The following is a 17,736-nucleotide window of genomic DNA, read 5'->3' on the forward strand; positions in this document are numbered from 1 at the left end:
ATCTGTTACGCAAGCAGTTCTTGTTTCTGTTTCTCCGAAGTTGATAGGAGGAATAAAAAGTCCTGTGAGTTACTGAAGAATTACATTTTCAACTTATACTTAAATTCTCACATAAAGTAGTTGGGTAGTATAGTTAGTAAGACATATATGCGGGTTATCTACCTGTCATAATGCATGACTGTATTGTCAATTAGTTGTTGAGTATACTACATTGTATGTGCCATATGTCTTGGGTTCATTTCCCCTTATGTTACAACAATTGAGATACGTGTTAGGATTAAACGCACACACGAAACCGAACACGACACGAAAGCAATAAACGAACACGAGGATTTAACGTGGTTCGGTCTAAATTGACCTACGTCCACGGGTGGCAACTAGGTATATCTTTATTGAGTGACCTATATTACAAGTACATAATGTTGTTTATATAGAGACTGAACTAGGGTTAGTAAATTATTATGCAAGAAATCTAAACCGGGCCGGGCTTGGGCCCGACCGCCCACACCCGTCTCCTCTTTTGACTTCATATAATAAACCGGGCCAACAAGGCCTACGAACCCAACAATCTCCCACTCGGAGGCCTTGAGTACTCTCGTCTGCACTCCTGATTGTACTTCTGTAATCTGAACATTAAACTTCTTCTAGTTGCCACCGCCTTCTCATCAATTAACCTGAAGGCCCGTTGAAGCTCCCCGGAGCTCCAACACGTCAGTCACGGCTAAAACTGCCCTTGACCCGTTCTCTGTCCCTACCGGCTCCCACTGTAACGAACTACCGGATCCTGAGATAACATGAGAACAAACACTCTCCATATTCAGCAAGTAATTCATTGGAGAGACTTTTACAGCTGGAATACTGGTTTTCTTAATCCACTGTCGACCTGGAACTGTAACTGAAACACGACCTGTGCTCCCACTGTCACGATGTCCCCCAACTGATTTAACCTTCCTAGCTCGTTCATCCTGAATCTTCACTTTGGCTGTGGGTTTGTTACTTGCAAAACGAACCTTCTTCTGCCCACGAGATTCTGTGAACCGGATTTTGTCTTTCACCAAAACTGGATCCACTCCTTTCGATGACATGCCGACCATATACAATGAACCAATTTTCTTTCCACGAGCAACAACGAGATTCCCTTTGACTACTTTCCACTGCCCATTCCCGAACTTAACATCTTGCCCTTGGTCATCCAACTGCCCAACTGAAATCAAACGTTTCTTCAAACTTGGAATAACCCTCACGTCTTTCAAAGTCCAAGAAGTACCGGCTGAAGTTATCAAATCAACGTCTCCCATACCCGTAACCTCTAAAATATCATCATTCGCTAGTCGAACCTTTCCAAAATCCCCAAATTTAAGATTCTTCATCGTTTCACTACAGTGAGTGGCATGAAACGATGCACCAGAATCCATCACCCAAGCATCAACGCTACTCTCAACACTACAAACCAAAGCCTCATCACTACTGACCCCGTCATCTGTGTCGTCTTCTGTAACGTTCACCTCTTTCTTACCATTCGGACACTGATTCCTGAAGTGTCCTTTCTCTTTACAACCCCAACATTCAATATCCTTACGAGTCTTAGACTGACTCCTCTTCCTGCTCCCACTGCCTCGCTGTTTTCCCCTACCTCTACCTTCTGTGACTAGCATATTGCCTGATGATTCACCTGAACTTCTGCGTCTTGAATCTTCTCCCAGAATCAGATCTCGAATCCCATCGAAAGTAATATTTGTAGACGAACTACAAACTGCAGTCATTGTTTGCGACCAACTGTCGGGCAAAGAGGATAATAACAAGAGGCCTTGAACTTCATCATCAAACTTAATGTCAACTGACACTAAGCGGGACAAGATCGAATTAAGATTATTGATATGAGTTGTAACTGACCCACCCTCTTTCATTCTTGTTGTCACTAGCTCTCGGATAAGATAGACTTTATTCGCTGCCGAAGGCTTCTCATACATGTTGGATAGTGCGTCCATCATACCACGGGCTGTGGTTTCTTTCATGACGTTAAACGCCACATCTTCCGACAATGACAATGTAATACAAGCCCTAGCTTTCTTGTCTAACTTCTTCCAATCTGCTTCTGACAACTTTTCTGGTTTTTCATCCTCAAACACTACATCCAAGTCTTTCTGACAAAGTAGTGCCTCAATCTGTATCTTCCACCAACCGAACTTCTGTCCGTCAAACTTCTGTATCGAAACCTTTCCGTCTTCTGCCATGACAATGACTAAAACGAAAAACTAGATAAAACACAGACAAACACGCAATGGCACGAGCCTGAACTTAACGACTGTTCTACTGAACTCTGTTAAACAATCAACCTATTTATACGCAGCGGAATATCGAACTGAAAATCAGAAACTGAAATTTTAAACTGAAACGATAAAACCTGTCAAGCGCGGTTGACACTGGTTCACTGCTTCTTTAATGCTTCTTCTGACTTGACAACTGTTCTTCAACAAAAATAGGATCTTGATTTGTTGTCTTAACTCGTTCTTGCTTAACCAAAAAATGTGTTTCTATTGGTCAAATGGCAAAACGAAAAAAAAAAATAAAAATAATCTTATTTCTCTTTGGTCTTCTGCCACGAATAACAAGGAAGAAAAGGAAGTAATCTTTCACTTTTCCATGAATGTCATGGCTCACAAGTCCCTAGAAAATAATAGCATATCTTTTCACTATTTTCTTCGCGAACAGCACCCAGGACCAAATAAATCGAAACCCACTGCCTTCCACGTCAGATCTAATCGTATCTGCTAAGTGGCGGCGAACTGCGGTTGATAGCGGCGGAACGCGGTGGTGATGCGTTGCTCGACTGAACCCTAGTCGTGATCGTCGGGCTGGGTTTAGCAGCGGCGAAACAGCGGCGACGGCGTATACCCTAACGACAATCGGAAAACCGTAGCAGCGGCGGAACCCTAGCGCAGTAGGGTGGCGGCGACTCGGCTGGTTCAACGTGTTCTTCGTGTGATCCGAACCTAAGCTCTGATACCACTTGTTAGGATTAAACGCACACACGAAACCGAACACGACACGAAAGCAATAAACGAACACGAGGATTTAACGTGGTTCGGTCTAAACTGACCTACGTCCACGGGTGGCAACTAGGTATATCTTTATTGAGTGACCTATATTACAAGTACATAATGTTGTTTATATAGAGACTGAACTAGGGTTAGTAAATTATTATGCAAGAAATCTAAACCGGGCCGGGCTTGGGCCCGACCGCCCACACCCGTCTCCTCTTTTGACTTCATATAATAAACCGGGCCAACAAGGCCTACGAACCCAACAATACGTGACTCAGTAAGTAGATGAAAAATAAATCTATGGTCTGCAAATGACATATTAGGTTGAAAACTTGAAAATGGAGAATGCAGAACCTTAATTGCCTTAAATAGCGTAATTTTCTGTCATGAGTTTAATTTTATTTTGTTGTTTGGTTCTATCATTCTGGTATTTGGTATTGGTTTTTGTTTACTACTGTAATATTAAAATCAGTTATATAAAAAAAAATGTTTCTTTAAAGGAATAAGGCTTTCATGCATGTGCTAATGTATTGAGAACTGTCATAAGCACTGCTACTTTCGAGATCAGTCTTAGTCGGCTGCTATCTTTGTACATTTCTCATGATTCTATAGTCTTGTTCATTATTTGAACTTTTTAATTTGTATTTACTTTTGGTTAGGATTTTTTTGTTCCCTTTTTCATGTCCACCTTTGTCCACAGTTTTCTTGTCAAACAATAGTTGCTTGTGAGAAAGGCAAGTTTGTAATAACATTACACTAGTGTGTATAAATGCATGGGATAATCTCTCTTTTTGTTATCATTGGAATGGGGTACAAAAATATTTGTTACATGGATGCTGCATTCTTCAAACTTTTTGAGAAACATATTCTTTTGTTTTCACAGACTACGAAGACCGACATAAAATGTGAATGCCTGGATATCTTATGTGACATTTTGCATAAGTTTGGAAATCTGATGACATCAGATCATGAATTGCTGTTAGGTGCGCTGTTGCCTCAGTTACATTCTAATCAAGCCAGTGTTAGAAAGAAAACTGTATCATGCATTGGTAAGTATAGGCAGCTTTATACCATAATGATATTTACATCCTAGTGTAGCCGTATAAGTATTTGTCTTAGGAGTGTCATAGACTCATAGGGTATAATTTAACTAAATCTCTTTGCATTGCAGCTTCCCTTGCCTCAAGTCTGTCAGATGACCTGTTAGCAAAAGGCACAACTGAAGTTGTTCGTGCTTTACAGAACAAGGGAACAAAGTCTGAAATGACTCGTACAAACATTCAGATGATTGGGGCTTTAAGGTTTGTTTGTTTGTTTCTGTCTTACACTGCTGTAGCATAACCTATGCAATATTTGGGATCTTCAATTCCATCACCGCCTTTTGCCCTCTGAAAGTTTGAAATGTCATGTGTCAACAGTAGCCTGACCAAGAGTCTGCTAACTTAATATATACATTGGCTCTAAATTCGTGAGTTATTTATTGTGTTACTTTTGAATGATGTTATTGCTAATCTAATAGTTATCTTAGGTCAGTGACAGTAGTTAGCCACATAGAGGTCTGTCAATCAATCAATCATACCCAGTAAAGCTATAAGTAGGGTCTGGGGAGGGTGGGATGTAGGCACACCGTACCTCTATCCAAAGGAATAAAGAGGTGGCTTCCAGAGAGACCCTCGGCTCTAAGTACATGTGTATGAAGCAAAATAAAGGAAATCAAAGTTTAACAGTTATATAAAAACTACTACTAATAATAATAATATTAATAATAAGATCACAGTTTAACAGCTATATAAAAACTGATAATAATTATAAAAATAATAATATATGTAAGAGAAATACCATTATGGTATGTGACCTAAATAAGTTAAGTCTAAGCCCTAAGGTATTCAATTCTCCCTAAAAATCCTTACTTTAATTCTACTTCTCCACGAATTCCTATCCTCAACCATGTCCTCGGAGAGGTTTAGGTCTATCAAATCATGCCTAATCCTCTCATCCCAAGTCAATTTCGGTCGTCCTCTACCCCTCCTCTCCTCTATAGTAATGTTTTCTACGGATCTAACAGGATTCGTCGTCTGTCTTCTCTTCACATGTCCAAACCATCTCAATCTCCACTCTCTTATCTTGTCTGCTATGTTCGCCACCCCTAATCTCTCGCGAAACACAGCGTTTCTTATTCGGTCTAGCCTTGTGTGCCCACACATCCAACGTAGCATTCTCATTTCTGCTACCTCCATCTTCCGCACTTGTGCCTTCTTGATGGCCCAACAATCGGTTCCATATAGCATTGCAGGTCTAACTGCCACCCTATAGAATTTTCCCTTTAGTTTAGTCGGGAAACTCTTGTCGCACAATATACCTGTGGCTGCTTTCCATCTACACCATCCTACCTGAACTCGATGGGTCACATCACTGTCTAATTCCCCATCGCTCTGTACAAATGATCCTAAAATTGTTTGTGTGACTACATGTTGAAGTCAGATAAGTAGTTAATAATCACAGTTATATATGCGTAACTTCTACCTGTTGCTTGATATGTTCTAGTATTATCTTTTTTTATGACCAACACCGATTTTTTTTTGTAGCAGTTGGATGACTTTTCTAGGCAGAGGTCATTGAATTTGTACTCTCTCCATATTCTTTTGTTTTTCCTTAGTGTCTTCCATTATTAGCTTCAATGACAGTCTAGAAAGGATAATTATTTATTCAAATGTTATAATGATAATTTTAGAATCAATAAAGACTGATGGCAGGGATAGTTCATTTTTCTTTAGACAATATTATCTCTCTGCAATTATCTATCGAAACATCCCTGAAGCTACAATACTTTACATTTGTATGCAACTGTGTTGCATGAAGGTCTATTTTTACGTCATTTGTTGCTTTGCATGATTTGTTAATCGTTATACTTGACTAGTTATATAATTTTTGTATGCTAGCCGTGCTGTTGGTTATCGATTTGGTCCTCATCTTGGAGATACAGTTCCGATTCTAATTCAATATTGCATGAATGCATCAGAGAATGATGAGGAACTTCGTGAGTATAGCTTGCAGGTATTTGACCTAGTTATGCTCTTCTATTCTATTATATTTCCCCTTTCGTTGTTCTTTTGTATTTGTGATCTTGAATTTTATCGTGGTTTTTGTGGTTCAGGCACTGGAAAGTTTTCTACTTAGATGCCCCAGGGACATTGTCTCTTACTGCAATGAAATATTACATCTGACTTTGGAGTATCTTAGTTATGATCCCAATTTCACTGATAACATGGAAGAGGACACTGATGATGAAGTCCATGATGAAGAGGAAGATGAGTACGTGTTTTGTTATTCTTTCAAGAGCAGCTTTCATTAACAACTTTTAGTATAATCTGTTGTGCTTGCTTTATTTGTAGCGATAGTGCCAATGAGTATACAGATGATGAAGATGTTAGCTGGAAGGTTCGCAGAGCTGCTGCAAAATGCCTGTCCGCATTAATTGTTTCTCGTCCGGAGATGCTTTCAAAATTATATGATGAGGTAATACTGCTTCCACCTTTTACAAAAAGAGTATTACTATTTAGTACTTGATGAAACAATTGCTTTGTGGTTGGATGAAATAGATGGATGGTGTAGAAACCAAAAGACTAATCTTTTGTCAGCATGCAATTCCAGATAATCACTTTATGGTTTAACAAAAGCTATGTGCAACATCCGTTTAACGTTCTCAGAAATAAACTCTACAATACTTCTTCTTTATCTTCCTTCACATTGTTTTTCTCACTGATGCTTTCAGTTATGATCTCTTCATTTAAAGACTAATCTTTTGTCAGCATGCAATTTGAGTTAATCACTTTTATGGTTTAACAAAAGCTATGTGCAACATGCGTTTAACGTTCTCAGAAATAAACTCCACAATGCTTTTTTTTAATCACTGATGCTTTCAGTTATGATCTCTTCATTTTCCTATGTTTTACCCTCCTATACTTGACACTTTAATGATGGATATGATCTCACATCATCTTTTGTAATTGGCTTTTTAATCTTGTCGCTTCTTCACTATCATATTATTGATTATGTTTATTAATTTTATGTTTCATCTTTAGGATCTAGATATCTTCTTCTCAACTTTTCTCAAGTGATAACTTGCAATATACCTCTTTGGTTGTATGGGAAACACGACTGCTCTTTTTTTTCACTGTTAAAAGCTTTAAGAAATTTTTTTTGTTATTATGCTTAGCATCAAATATATACATGCTTGACTTACCAAGTAAAATATCACAAAAACCGTTAATGATCTAAATGCCGAATTTGATTAGGCCAACTGTCTGATGTGCAACCCTGACTCATCTGTTATTTAGCCATGAGATGATGGAGCGATATGCAGCATACATAGGCATGTGGTTTGATTTTTTATAAGCAAATGAGAAAAAAATGTTTAGTCCACAAGCAAATGAGAAAAAAAAATTGTTTAGGGACATCGGCTTGAATCTATAAATGTTGACTTATATTTTGAGTGGTGCATGTCATGCAGGCTTGTCCAAAGTTGGTTGACAGGTTTAAAGAGAGGGAAGAAAATGTTAAGGTACTTGCTAAACTTACTTTCCTTGTTTATCATGTAGTTATCAGATTGCTAATTACGTATTCTGCAGATGGATATTTTTAACACTTTCATCGAGTTGCTACGCCAAACTGGAAATGTCACAAAGGGGCAGATTGCTGTGGACAAATTGAGGTAAGCATGATGCTTATCTAAAGATTTTGATTTTTTTGATTAAACCTGAAGGTTATTGTGATGATCTAAGTTCTTTCTGTGCCTTGTAGTCCCAGATGGTCATTGAAGCAAGAAGTACCCAAAGTTGTTAAATCTATTAATAGGCAACTGCGTGAAAAGTCTATTAAAACAAAGGTACACATCCATAATCAGTTGCATCTAATTGTTTTTTTTTTGTAAGCAATTGATATTTGTTCTCATTATACTGTCATAATGCTTTATCTTCAGATTGGTGCCTTTTCGGTTCTTAAAGAGCTTGTTGTTGTTTTGCCTGACTGCCTTGCTGATCACATTGGGTCGCTCATTCCTGGAATCGAGAAATCACTTTTTGTAAGGAAATCTTGCAATTCTAATTCTGTTTGTTTTGCATGTCAGTATGACTTATGAATTTATGATGGCGTTTTTTGTCTTTCCAAACATATCATCTACAGGAAAAATCCTCAACTTCAAACCTTAAAATCGAGGCTCTTATATTTACGAGATTAGTTTTAGCTTCGCATTCTCCAGCTGTTTTCCATCCATACATCAAGGTAGTCCCGTAGAAATTTTATATTTGTTTTGTGGATGTGTTTACAATGAAGCTCAAGCTATGAATTTGATTTGTTTTGTCATACAGTTAGTTTTACTATATGCTTTCTCTATTGGGTATTGACATTTTGGAGATTATTGTTGTTGGAAATTTAGATTATCACACATTTTTCCTTCCTCCAGTGAATGGTCTGTCAAAATTGATATCTTTAAAACAATTTTTTATGTTTTGCACCATATATGACGTTTTGGAGTAGTTGGGGTCAAGTCATATATTGTGGGGCGTCAAGTCATATACTTTTCACCTTTATTGACTTGGTGTGTAGTTTGGAAGGGATCCCAATGACCTTCAAAAGGAACTTAGTTTTTAACTTTTAGCCCTGTGAGTTAAAATGACGATGTTAATATATTCTCTAAAGAAATTGACTTTCAATTTTGAGTCTACATAGTTAATGCGTCTGTATGTTTGTGGCAGTTTATGTTGTATGCAACATACATGTGATGATTTAACTTTTGTATCTTTAGGCTATTTCTGCTCCTGTTTTATCTGCTGTTGGTGAACGCTATTACAAAGTTACTGCAGAGGCATTAAGAGTATGTGGGGAACTTGTTCAAGTTGTACGCCCGGACATTAAGGTTTTATTCCTTTGTTCTGCTGTTTCTTGTATTTCTTCATCTTCTCTCTCCTGAGATTTTATTTGGAATTGTTCAGGTTTTAGATTTTGATTTCAAACCTTATGTTCGTCCAATGTATGATGGCATCATGTCACGTCTGACAAACCAAGATCAGGACCAGGAAGTCAAGGAATGTGCTATTTCTTGTATGGGGCTTGTTGTTTCAACTTTTGGTGACCACCTCACAAAGGAATTACTTGCATGTCTACCTGTTCTTGTGGATCGAATGGGAAATGAGATAACAAGACTTACCGCTGTAAAGGTTTGTATGTGTGCCTTTAATAAGGTTTCGTTTCTAAAAAAAGTTTTGCATCTTTTTATTAGCTGTCCGCTGCTCTGATTTCTGTAACAAGGTAAGAGTTACGTCACTAGTGTAAAGACAAAATTGTTCTTGATAATTAGCTCTATGATTCCTAATGCACACATGATGGTCAAGCTGAAGCATCAAGTGACAGAACTAGCTTAGATTTTTTTATTATTAGTGTTGACTATTTTGCTCTTCATCAGATAATGTTTTCTTTTACCGTTATGAGGGGCAAAATAGTCCAAAGCATTAAATTTGGCTGTGTATGTCTAAAAGAGGTGATGTCATCACCATCTTGATTAAATAACAGGGTAATTGTCTTTTGTTGCTTGTTTAACTATGTCAACTTAAGACATTTTTGTTCACTTAGACATTTTTTAAGCATTTGATATCTACTTTAAAGTCAGTTAGATACTTAGATTGTGCCATTACATACAGTTATATCCGATAAAGACATCACTAGAGTGCTCACTTCGGTAGAATTTTATAAGTGATACTATATGAAAGCTTTTAGTTTTATTTACTCGATTTTCTTATAGAACTAAAATTAGTATAATGAAGAGATCAATAAAAGTTCAGTAGGTGGATAAAGATGATTTTTTTTAAAATACGATGCTCTCTGGTATCATGGGTCCTTTTTAAAGTGTTCAACAGTATATTGCTTTTCATAATGGCCTGACAGGTTTGATGTGCGTAAAATGCTAAGTAGGCAATCACACATGTTTTTCATCTTTTGAATTGATTTTCAGGCTTTTGCGGTCATAGCTGCATCTCCACTGCACTTAGACCTTTCGTGTGTACTAGAGCATGTTATTGTTGAGTTAACTGCATTCCTACGCAAGGTATAATCAGCACCAATGTTTAAGTATTATACTTTAAGATGGTTGTTCTAGCTATATAAGAAGCTGGGGGGAAAACTGAATCATAGTTGATCTGCTTTTGCAAAATAGGCTAATCGAGCATTAAGGCAGGCGACATTGGGAACTTTAAATACACTGATTGTTGCCTATGGTGATAAAATCGGTTCTGCTGCTTATGAAGTTATCATTGTAGAACTTTCAACTTTGATCAGGTTTTCCACACTTTTTAGAATCTTATAATGTCGTTTTTGTAAATCTCGGATTAATGTATCTACTAATTCTGTTATTGTGTGTTTAATTACCAGTGATTCAGACTTGCATATGACTGCTCTTGCCCTTGAACTCTGCTGTACCTTAATGTCAGACAGGAGGTCTGGTCCAACTGTCGGTTTAACTGTCAGAAATAAAGTTCTTCCTCAGGCCTTGACACTTGTAAAAAGTTCATTGCTTCAAGGCCAGGCCCTCTCGGTACTAAATAACTGTTGCTATGTAACTTTTCTTTTGATGAGAGAAGGTTTTGCTTCATTTGAATCTGCTAAATCCTGCAGGCTTTGCAAAACTTTTTCGCTACTTTAGTTTACTCTGCAAACACGAGTTTTGATGCTCTGCTGGAATCTCTTCTCTCAACTGCTAAACAATCTCCTCAAGGTGGTGGCATTGCAAAACAAGCTTTGTTTTCCATAGCACAGTGTGTTGCTGTACTCTGCCTTGCTGCAGGTGACCACAAATGCTCTTCTACAGTTACCATGCTCACAGATATTTTAAAAGATGATAGCAGTTCTAATTCGGTACGTTTTTCTCTTTTCTCATTCTCATGTGGTAATCTGATTTCATTGAACTAGCTGTTTATAAGTTTCATTTATGTTATCTTGTGGTTGATATTTAGGCATTAAATATCTTTGCACTGGAGTTTGTTAACAATTTAACATGAGCATTTGAATTGCCAGTTATATATTCTTCTCACATGTTGAGATTTGATCAGTAGAAGAATAGGCTTTGTGATATCTTACCTGTATCTGATTCTCATTAGTTATATTGTTAGCAACGATCTCTGATGTGTTTATTTCTCAGTTTCGGAACTTGTAAACAAGTCTTTTTAATATAACATTGCAGTTTTTTTTACAACTTTCATCTAGAGTCATTTCTCTTTATTGTATCTGAAATTGGTGCCGAAATCATTTATTGACAATGTGAAAGCAAGAAATTGTGTCTTGTTTATTTATGTAAGAATATACAAAATTCGACAGTGTGAGTTGCATTATTGTCCTCGGCGAACCTAGATCTTTTGCATGATAATTTCTCATTTCTAAGTTCTTCTTTGTAGGCCAAACAACACCTTGCTTTGCTATGTTTGGGTGAAATTGGGAGAAGAAGAGATTTGAGTTCCCATGATCACATAGAAAACATAGTTATTGAATCCTTTCAGTCTTCCTATGAAGAAATAAAATCTGCAGCCTCTTATGCACTAGGCAATATTGCTGTTGGAAATCTGCCCAAATACTTGCCATTTATTCTCAACCAGATTGATAATCAGCAGAAAAAACAATATCTGCTCCTCCATTCTTTGAAAGAAGTAAGTGCTAATATAAACCCATTAAATATTTCAATCCCGATATCACTTTACCTAACATCATTTATCTATTTTACAGGTGATAGTGAGACAGTCCGTAGATAAAGCAGAGTTTCAGGATTCTAGTGTTGAGAAGATACTTAACTTGCTATTTAACCATTGTGAAAGTGAGGAAGAGGGTGTCCGCAATGTGGTAGCAGAGTGTTTGGGCAAAATTGCTTTGATTAAGCCTTTAAAACTTGTTCCTGCCCTCAAGGTATATTATCAATTTTCTATTATGTTGGCAAGACGGGTAGATTGAGTGGGCGCGCGTGACGGGTCAAAATTGGTCTCTATTAGCTTGGGTTCGGTTGAAACAGTCTATGTTGAGTTTGGTTAACACAATTATTTCAAGCAACATTATTACAATAGTTATCTGGATCTTTGAACAAAATGAATTAGGAAGTTGTGTTCATTAAAATAGGCATTGTGCAATTCTCAACCCGTTTGACCATTGCCTTTTTTAGCTAGAGTAAATCATTTGAGATAAAAACACAACCCACATCGACCCGTTTATAAGTTGGTCAAAGTTGCCACCTGCCATGTATACTTGTTAACGGTCATGTTCAAATGTATATATTTTTGTAGGAGCGAACAACCAGTCCTGCTGCATTCACGAGAGCAACGGTTGTTGTTGCTGTGAAGTATTCTATAGTTGAACGACCCGAGAAGATCGATTCAGTCCTGTACCCAGAGATTTCTTCATTCCTTATGCTTATTAAGGATCAGGATCGGGTGAGTTTAACAGAGATTATGCTTCAATTATTGGTGTTTTGGATTATATATATTTCATACTAGGTTAATTACCCGTGTAGCACACGGGTTAGAATAAATAAATTTATTTAAATAATAACACAATATAAAATACAAAAAATATATTCAAAAAATAGAAAGATATATTATATGGTAGAATAAATTACACATTACACAATATGAAAATAAAAAGAAGTTAGAAATTCGTAAATCTCTAAATACTTCTTTGTACACAATACTTGTAGTTTTATTTGTAACTTTATTTTCTATATAAAAATATAGTAGTTTCACATTGTTTATGTTTATAACTCTAAATAATGCAACACATAACTATCATGAGTTAAAATAGATTGTCTCAAAAACAAATCAACTATCTATAATAATTAATCTTTAATGCAAAATAAAAATAAAGTGAAAATTTCATACTTTGAAAATAATCATTTTATTTAAAGGTATAAGATTTTTTTAAGAATAAAAATGTGAGTTCTAATATTACTTTCGGATATGATTTCGGATTCTATAACACAGTTATCTTATTGTATTTTCACATATAGTTCGGTTTCATTGCATATACCACTTTTCTAGTTAATATTTTAAGCAACATTACTTCAACGTCGACTTTTAGGACTAATCTATAACTTGACAACCTTTTTTAAGGTCATTTAAAACATCCGGAATCTAACACTTTTTTGTAACGTATCATTTTATGACTGATAGAACATGGATAGCGAACGCATAGTTTCTTAAGCGACCACATTTTTCGGTGCAAGTATAACACACCCACTAAAGAAAACTATATTTATAAAATCTTCAATAATAGAAGAATATACAAAGTCAATTTATCATATGATTAATAGTGTGCTAATGTCTAACATGTGTATTCCAAAGATAAGTGATTTTATCCACCTGAAAAACCAAAACATGCAGTCTAGTGTTTAAATTTTTGTGAATTTTTAAGATTATGAACTTAACATAAATGATTGGTTGATTAAATAGTTAACTAAAAAGAAGTTGTAAATGACTACTTTTTTAAACCAACCCGTGGACCGAAACTCATTTTAATCATAAACTGTTTTGACTTGAACCATGTTTGATATTTTAACCGGCTAAAGAAACCCGCTTGTTTAAGTTAACACAAACACTAAGAATACATCAATAGTGAATTTGTCTTTTCAGGGGTTGAAAGAAAAAGACTTATAATTTAGTAAATAATCATATATATTTAATAAGTTAAAGTTTATTGAAATTTAATTTAAAATTAATCTTGCATCTTCATCTAATAATACCATTTATTATAAAACCTTAATTAATATAATATATTTAAGACCTTAAAATTTGAAATCATTATTCAATATCAACGTGAAAATTGGTTACTTAAAAAAACCTAATATTAATAACTAATATAATATATTCACATAAAACAAAAAAAACATATTTATGTTGGTATTTAATTGTTTAAATTAGGAAAGTATTATTAAAAAGAGAAATGACAAAATTAAAAAGTAAAAAAATGAAATACAAAATTATTGATAGCAAGGATTATTAAAAGGAGTAAATGAAAGATTAAAAAGTAGAAAAAAAATGAAATACAAGATTATTAATAAGAAAGAGAATTGTTAAAGGTATTTAATATGAGAGAGAGGAGGGAAAAATTTTGTAAGGATGAATTTGGTGATGACATGTGGCACTTAGTAAGTTTTATTTATTATATAGTATAGATTTTGTCGCCAGTACCGATAGTTGATATTTGAGTTTGTTAAATTTGGGCAGCATGTTAGGCGTGCAGCTGTTTTGGCATTAAGTATAGCTGGCCACAACAAGCCAAACCTCATCAAAGGTCTTCTTCCAGAACTGTTACCACTTCTTTATGATCAGACAGTTATTAAGGTAGTTAGCTTTTGATATGTAATATGTAATAGAAACCTTCTAGTTATTAAACTAAAGTCAGCTTTATTTATGCTATAGACAAATGAATAAGAACATTATTATTGCTTTGTATGCTGACTTTAATGTCTGTTTGTGCAGAAAGAACTTATTAGAACAGTTGACCTTGGTCCTTTTAAGCATACAGTCGATGATGGTCTTGAGTTAAGGAAAGCAGCATTTGAATGTGTAGATACATTGCTAGATAATTGCCTTGATCAGTTGAACCCTTCATCTTTCATCGTACCTTACCTTAAATCTGGTCTTGATGGTGAGCTTATTGTGATCCTTAACTGTTCTGTTACACGGGCTACTTTTACTGATAGTATCGCTGACATGTATATCTTTATCACACAGATCACTATGATGTTAAGATGCCATGCCATCTTATCCTCTCAAAACTTGCAGATAAGTGTCCTTCGTCTGTCTTAGCAGGTGAGTGCTTTTTTATGTTCATATTGTGTGTACTGTATAGACACTGGCTTCATAGCTAGCTAAATTTCCGAGTTGGGTTGCACCGTTACAGTTTTAGATTCATTGGTGGAGCCTCTTCAAAAAACTGTTAGCTTCAAGCCGAAACAAGATGCTGTAAAGCAAGAGGTTGACCGCAATGAAGACATGATTCGGAGTGCACTTAGAGCTATTGCTTCTTTGAATCGTGTCAGGTATATATATATCTCTCTTCTTTTTATTGGCTCTGCTTTGGAGTATTGGACACCTTTAACCCAAATTGTCCACCGGGTTCATGTAAAACATTCACATATAAGGAACGGACTTGGGGTACAAACAACTCAAGATTGGTCATTAAAAGCTCTAAACTAGCCAAGCTTAATCGAGATCGAGCTTTAAAATAATCTGGTTTATTAAATGAGCCTAGGTTTCACTTATTGAGCTCGAGCTGAGCTGAGCTGGCTCACGAGCCTTAACAGGCCTATCATCTATATGATATATTTATTTAATATATTAAATAGCTTATGTAATGTTATATATAAAAATTATAATCTCAAAATATACGTAAGTAATAAATAATAAACAAGCCTGGCTTGAGCTCTCATAATTGAAATGAGCTGAGGCTCAGCTTGTTTACACCCCTAGAATGGACTCTTATCTAATAGTATATATCTAGAACACAGATGCAACCTCTTAAACCCTGTTGTTCCTATTCACATAGCTAGAGGCACAATATGGCAACTCGGGTACCGAATGGGTAATTGTCAAGTGCGAGTTGAAACTTGTTTTTTACCCATTTGTTTAGAGTTATATAAATAATAATGTATCAAAAATGATTACACAAATAACCTGAAGTTGTGAACTTTGTTCTTTTATAAAAGTGATGTAGAAGGTTTTAAACGTTTGGGACGATACATATACCCTTCAAAACTTGAACAATAACATATTTTACCTAATATATAATAATAATATTATATATACCCATTTTTGTACCTATGACATCTATACCCTTCCTTTATGTAATTGTAACGAGTAGAAGGGTATAATAGGCATAGTACTAAACAATTGTTGTCTGCAGTGGAGGAGATTGCAGTCATAAGTTCAAGAATCTGATGGCTGAAATAGCTAAATCACAGTATCTATGGGACAAATACTGTTCCATTCGTAACGAGTGATCATCGGGTTTCTGTGGTGGGAAACGAGAGAACATCCTGGCCTTGAATATCTGTTGTATGAAGTTGCAGAAGTTAGGGGTCGGTTTTCATGCCTGGTTTTGTGGTTTTAAATGTTTGAAATAGAATGGTTTTGGTCGCTATTAGTTGCGAACATGGCAGAATGATACAACGAAAGAAACAAGAGAACCTGTTTTGTGCTACATAACGTTGTTTCATTATCCATTTATCGGTAAGAAATGTCGCAAGACCACATGTTTATGATTATCCTCATGAGCTTAACTTCCTTTGCATCCTAATATGCTGATTTTTTTTAGTTGACTTAAAACTATGTTTACTCATCACAAACAAGAGGACTTTATAATAATTACATAAATTTTAGGGTAAATCCACCAAATGTCCATTTCTTGTGTAGCAAATCAAAGAAATGTCCACCGACAAAGAAAAGTACAAGAATGTCCACGATGAACACCAACGTGGACTAACTTATTTATAAGACTTTTTTTCAGCCAATTAACAAACTCCATATGTCCATTAGTTCCGACAGTGAATGTTAAGGCGGCGACGAGACGCTATTTCATAAACCTGCCGTGTCGGAACTGACGGTCAGCTATATTCCGGCGGCCTAGCTTATTTCACGTACCCACATGATGTCCACGTCGTCTGAGCCGTACAGCTCTAGAATCCATGGCTCTGCGTCTTCATCTTTCTCTACTCATGCACCAATTCTGGCAGAGAACTGTCTCCGTCATCAATCAGTTACCTTGGCGACAGATCTGTCCACAACGCTCTCCGTTTTTACTACATTAGCAAAGAGACCGTGTTGTCCAACGGAATACAATTCACGAAATGCTTGGATCCGCTCTCCCATTTCCTTTTTCCCGAATTCTTGTTAAGATAGCTAATGAAAATAAAATTTTTCCAAGCTGACCAGCCAGCTCGACCCGACCCCATCCAGGGGCTCTGCCCCTTGGACCCCGCTAGGGGCTGCCGCCCCTAGAACCCTGCTGCCAGGGGCGCTGACCCCGAATCCCCGTTCGTTGAGGGTTATAATTAAACTAGAAACACGATATGGGTAGTGATAGTTAACTGATACGTGTAATTGTTATACAGTTAGTCGCGCACAGCTAAAGAAATGAATAACCATTAACGGTGAACGTAACTGAGTTTAGGTGAGTTTCTAGCCCCATTTCCTTGTTATGTTTCCGGGGCTGTGTGCATACTCAATATGAATGTTAATACACTTACCTTAAATGGTAAGTGTATGCTATAATGATTGATGTGATAGTATGTATGAATGTTATGAATGCATGCTTGTCGGTACGTGAACGATCTTCGAATATTGCATGTATCACCAGGAAAGGTGTGTCTTACATAAGATGCATGAATGAGTAAGAGTATATATATATATATATATGAACGTATATAATAGAATGTATGTATGAAGAAGCGTATGAATGGTGAATAGATAGAGAAGGAAGGGACCAGACCCTAATAATATTTGAGATAGAGAAGGAAGGGACCAGACCCTAATAATATCTAAGATAGAGAAGGAAGATAATAATATCTGAGATAGAGAAGTGAGGGACCAGACCCTAAAAAAATCTGAGATGGTAAAGACAGTTATGTATGTATTATGAATGTATGAAAGTAATAAAGACAGAAAGT

General features: G+C 36.2%; 1 protein-coding gene across 1 annotated transcript; it reads left to right on the forward strand.

The window, feature by feature from the left end:
• The first annotated feature begins 6 nt into the window (after nt 1-6).
• LOC143604614 (cullin-associated NEDD8-dissociated protein 1-like) lies at nt 7-16,358 on the forward strand. Its single transcript, XM_077081037.1, has 25 exons — nt 7-64; nt 3,928-4,093; nt 4,216-4,345; nt 5,984-6,098; nt 6,199-6,356; nt 6,437-6,560; nt 7,555-7,605; nt 7,673-7,755; nt 7,845-7,929; nt 8,023-8,124; nt 8,226-8,324; nt 8,848-8,958; nt 9,035-9,259; nt 10,051-10,143; nt 10,252-10,373; nt 10,467-10,629; nt 10,710-10,949; nt 11,486-11,734; nt 11,811-11,987; nt 12,359-12,505; nt 14,294-14,410; nt 14,549-14,717; nt 14,804-14,881; nt 14,973-15,111; nt 15,975-16,358. Exons 2-25 carry the CDS (start codon nt 4,000-4,002, stop codon nt 16,069-16,071), a joined length of 3,168 nt encoding a protein of 1,055 aa, XP_076937152.1. The 5' UTR covers nt 7-64; nt 3,928-3,999; the 3' UTR covers nt 16,072-16,358.
• Nucleotides 16,359-17,736: the final 1,378 nt, after the last annotated feature.

Source organism: Bidens hawaiensis, unplaced genomic scaffold (assembly GCF_021521415.1).
Source record: "Bidens hawaiensis isolate Kalapana, Puna unplaced genomic scaffold, B.hawaiensis_p1.1 tig00065994_1, whole genome shotgun sequence".
Classification (NCBI taxonomy): Eukaryota; Viridiplantae; Streptophyta; class Magnoliopsida; order Asterales; family Asteraceae; genus Bidens; species Bidens hawaiensis.

What these genes read in the sequence shown, in the direction of transcription:
- LOC143604614 (XM_077081037.1), top strand. Translation starts at nt 4,000, where the DNA reads ATGACATCAGATCATGAATTGCTGTTAGGTGCGCTGTTGCCTCAGTTA. An exon ending in TTTTCCATCCATACATCAAG is followed by an intron (nt 8,325 to 8,847) that starts GTAGTCCCGTAG and finishes TTGTATCTTTAG; the next exon opens with GCTATTTCTGCTCCTGTTTT. An exon ending in AACTTGTTCCTGCCCTCAAG is followed by an intron (nt 11,988 to 12,358) that starts GTATATTATCAA and finishes ATATTTTTGTAG; the next exon opens with GAGCGAACAACCAGTCCTGC.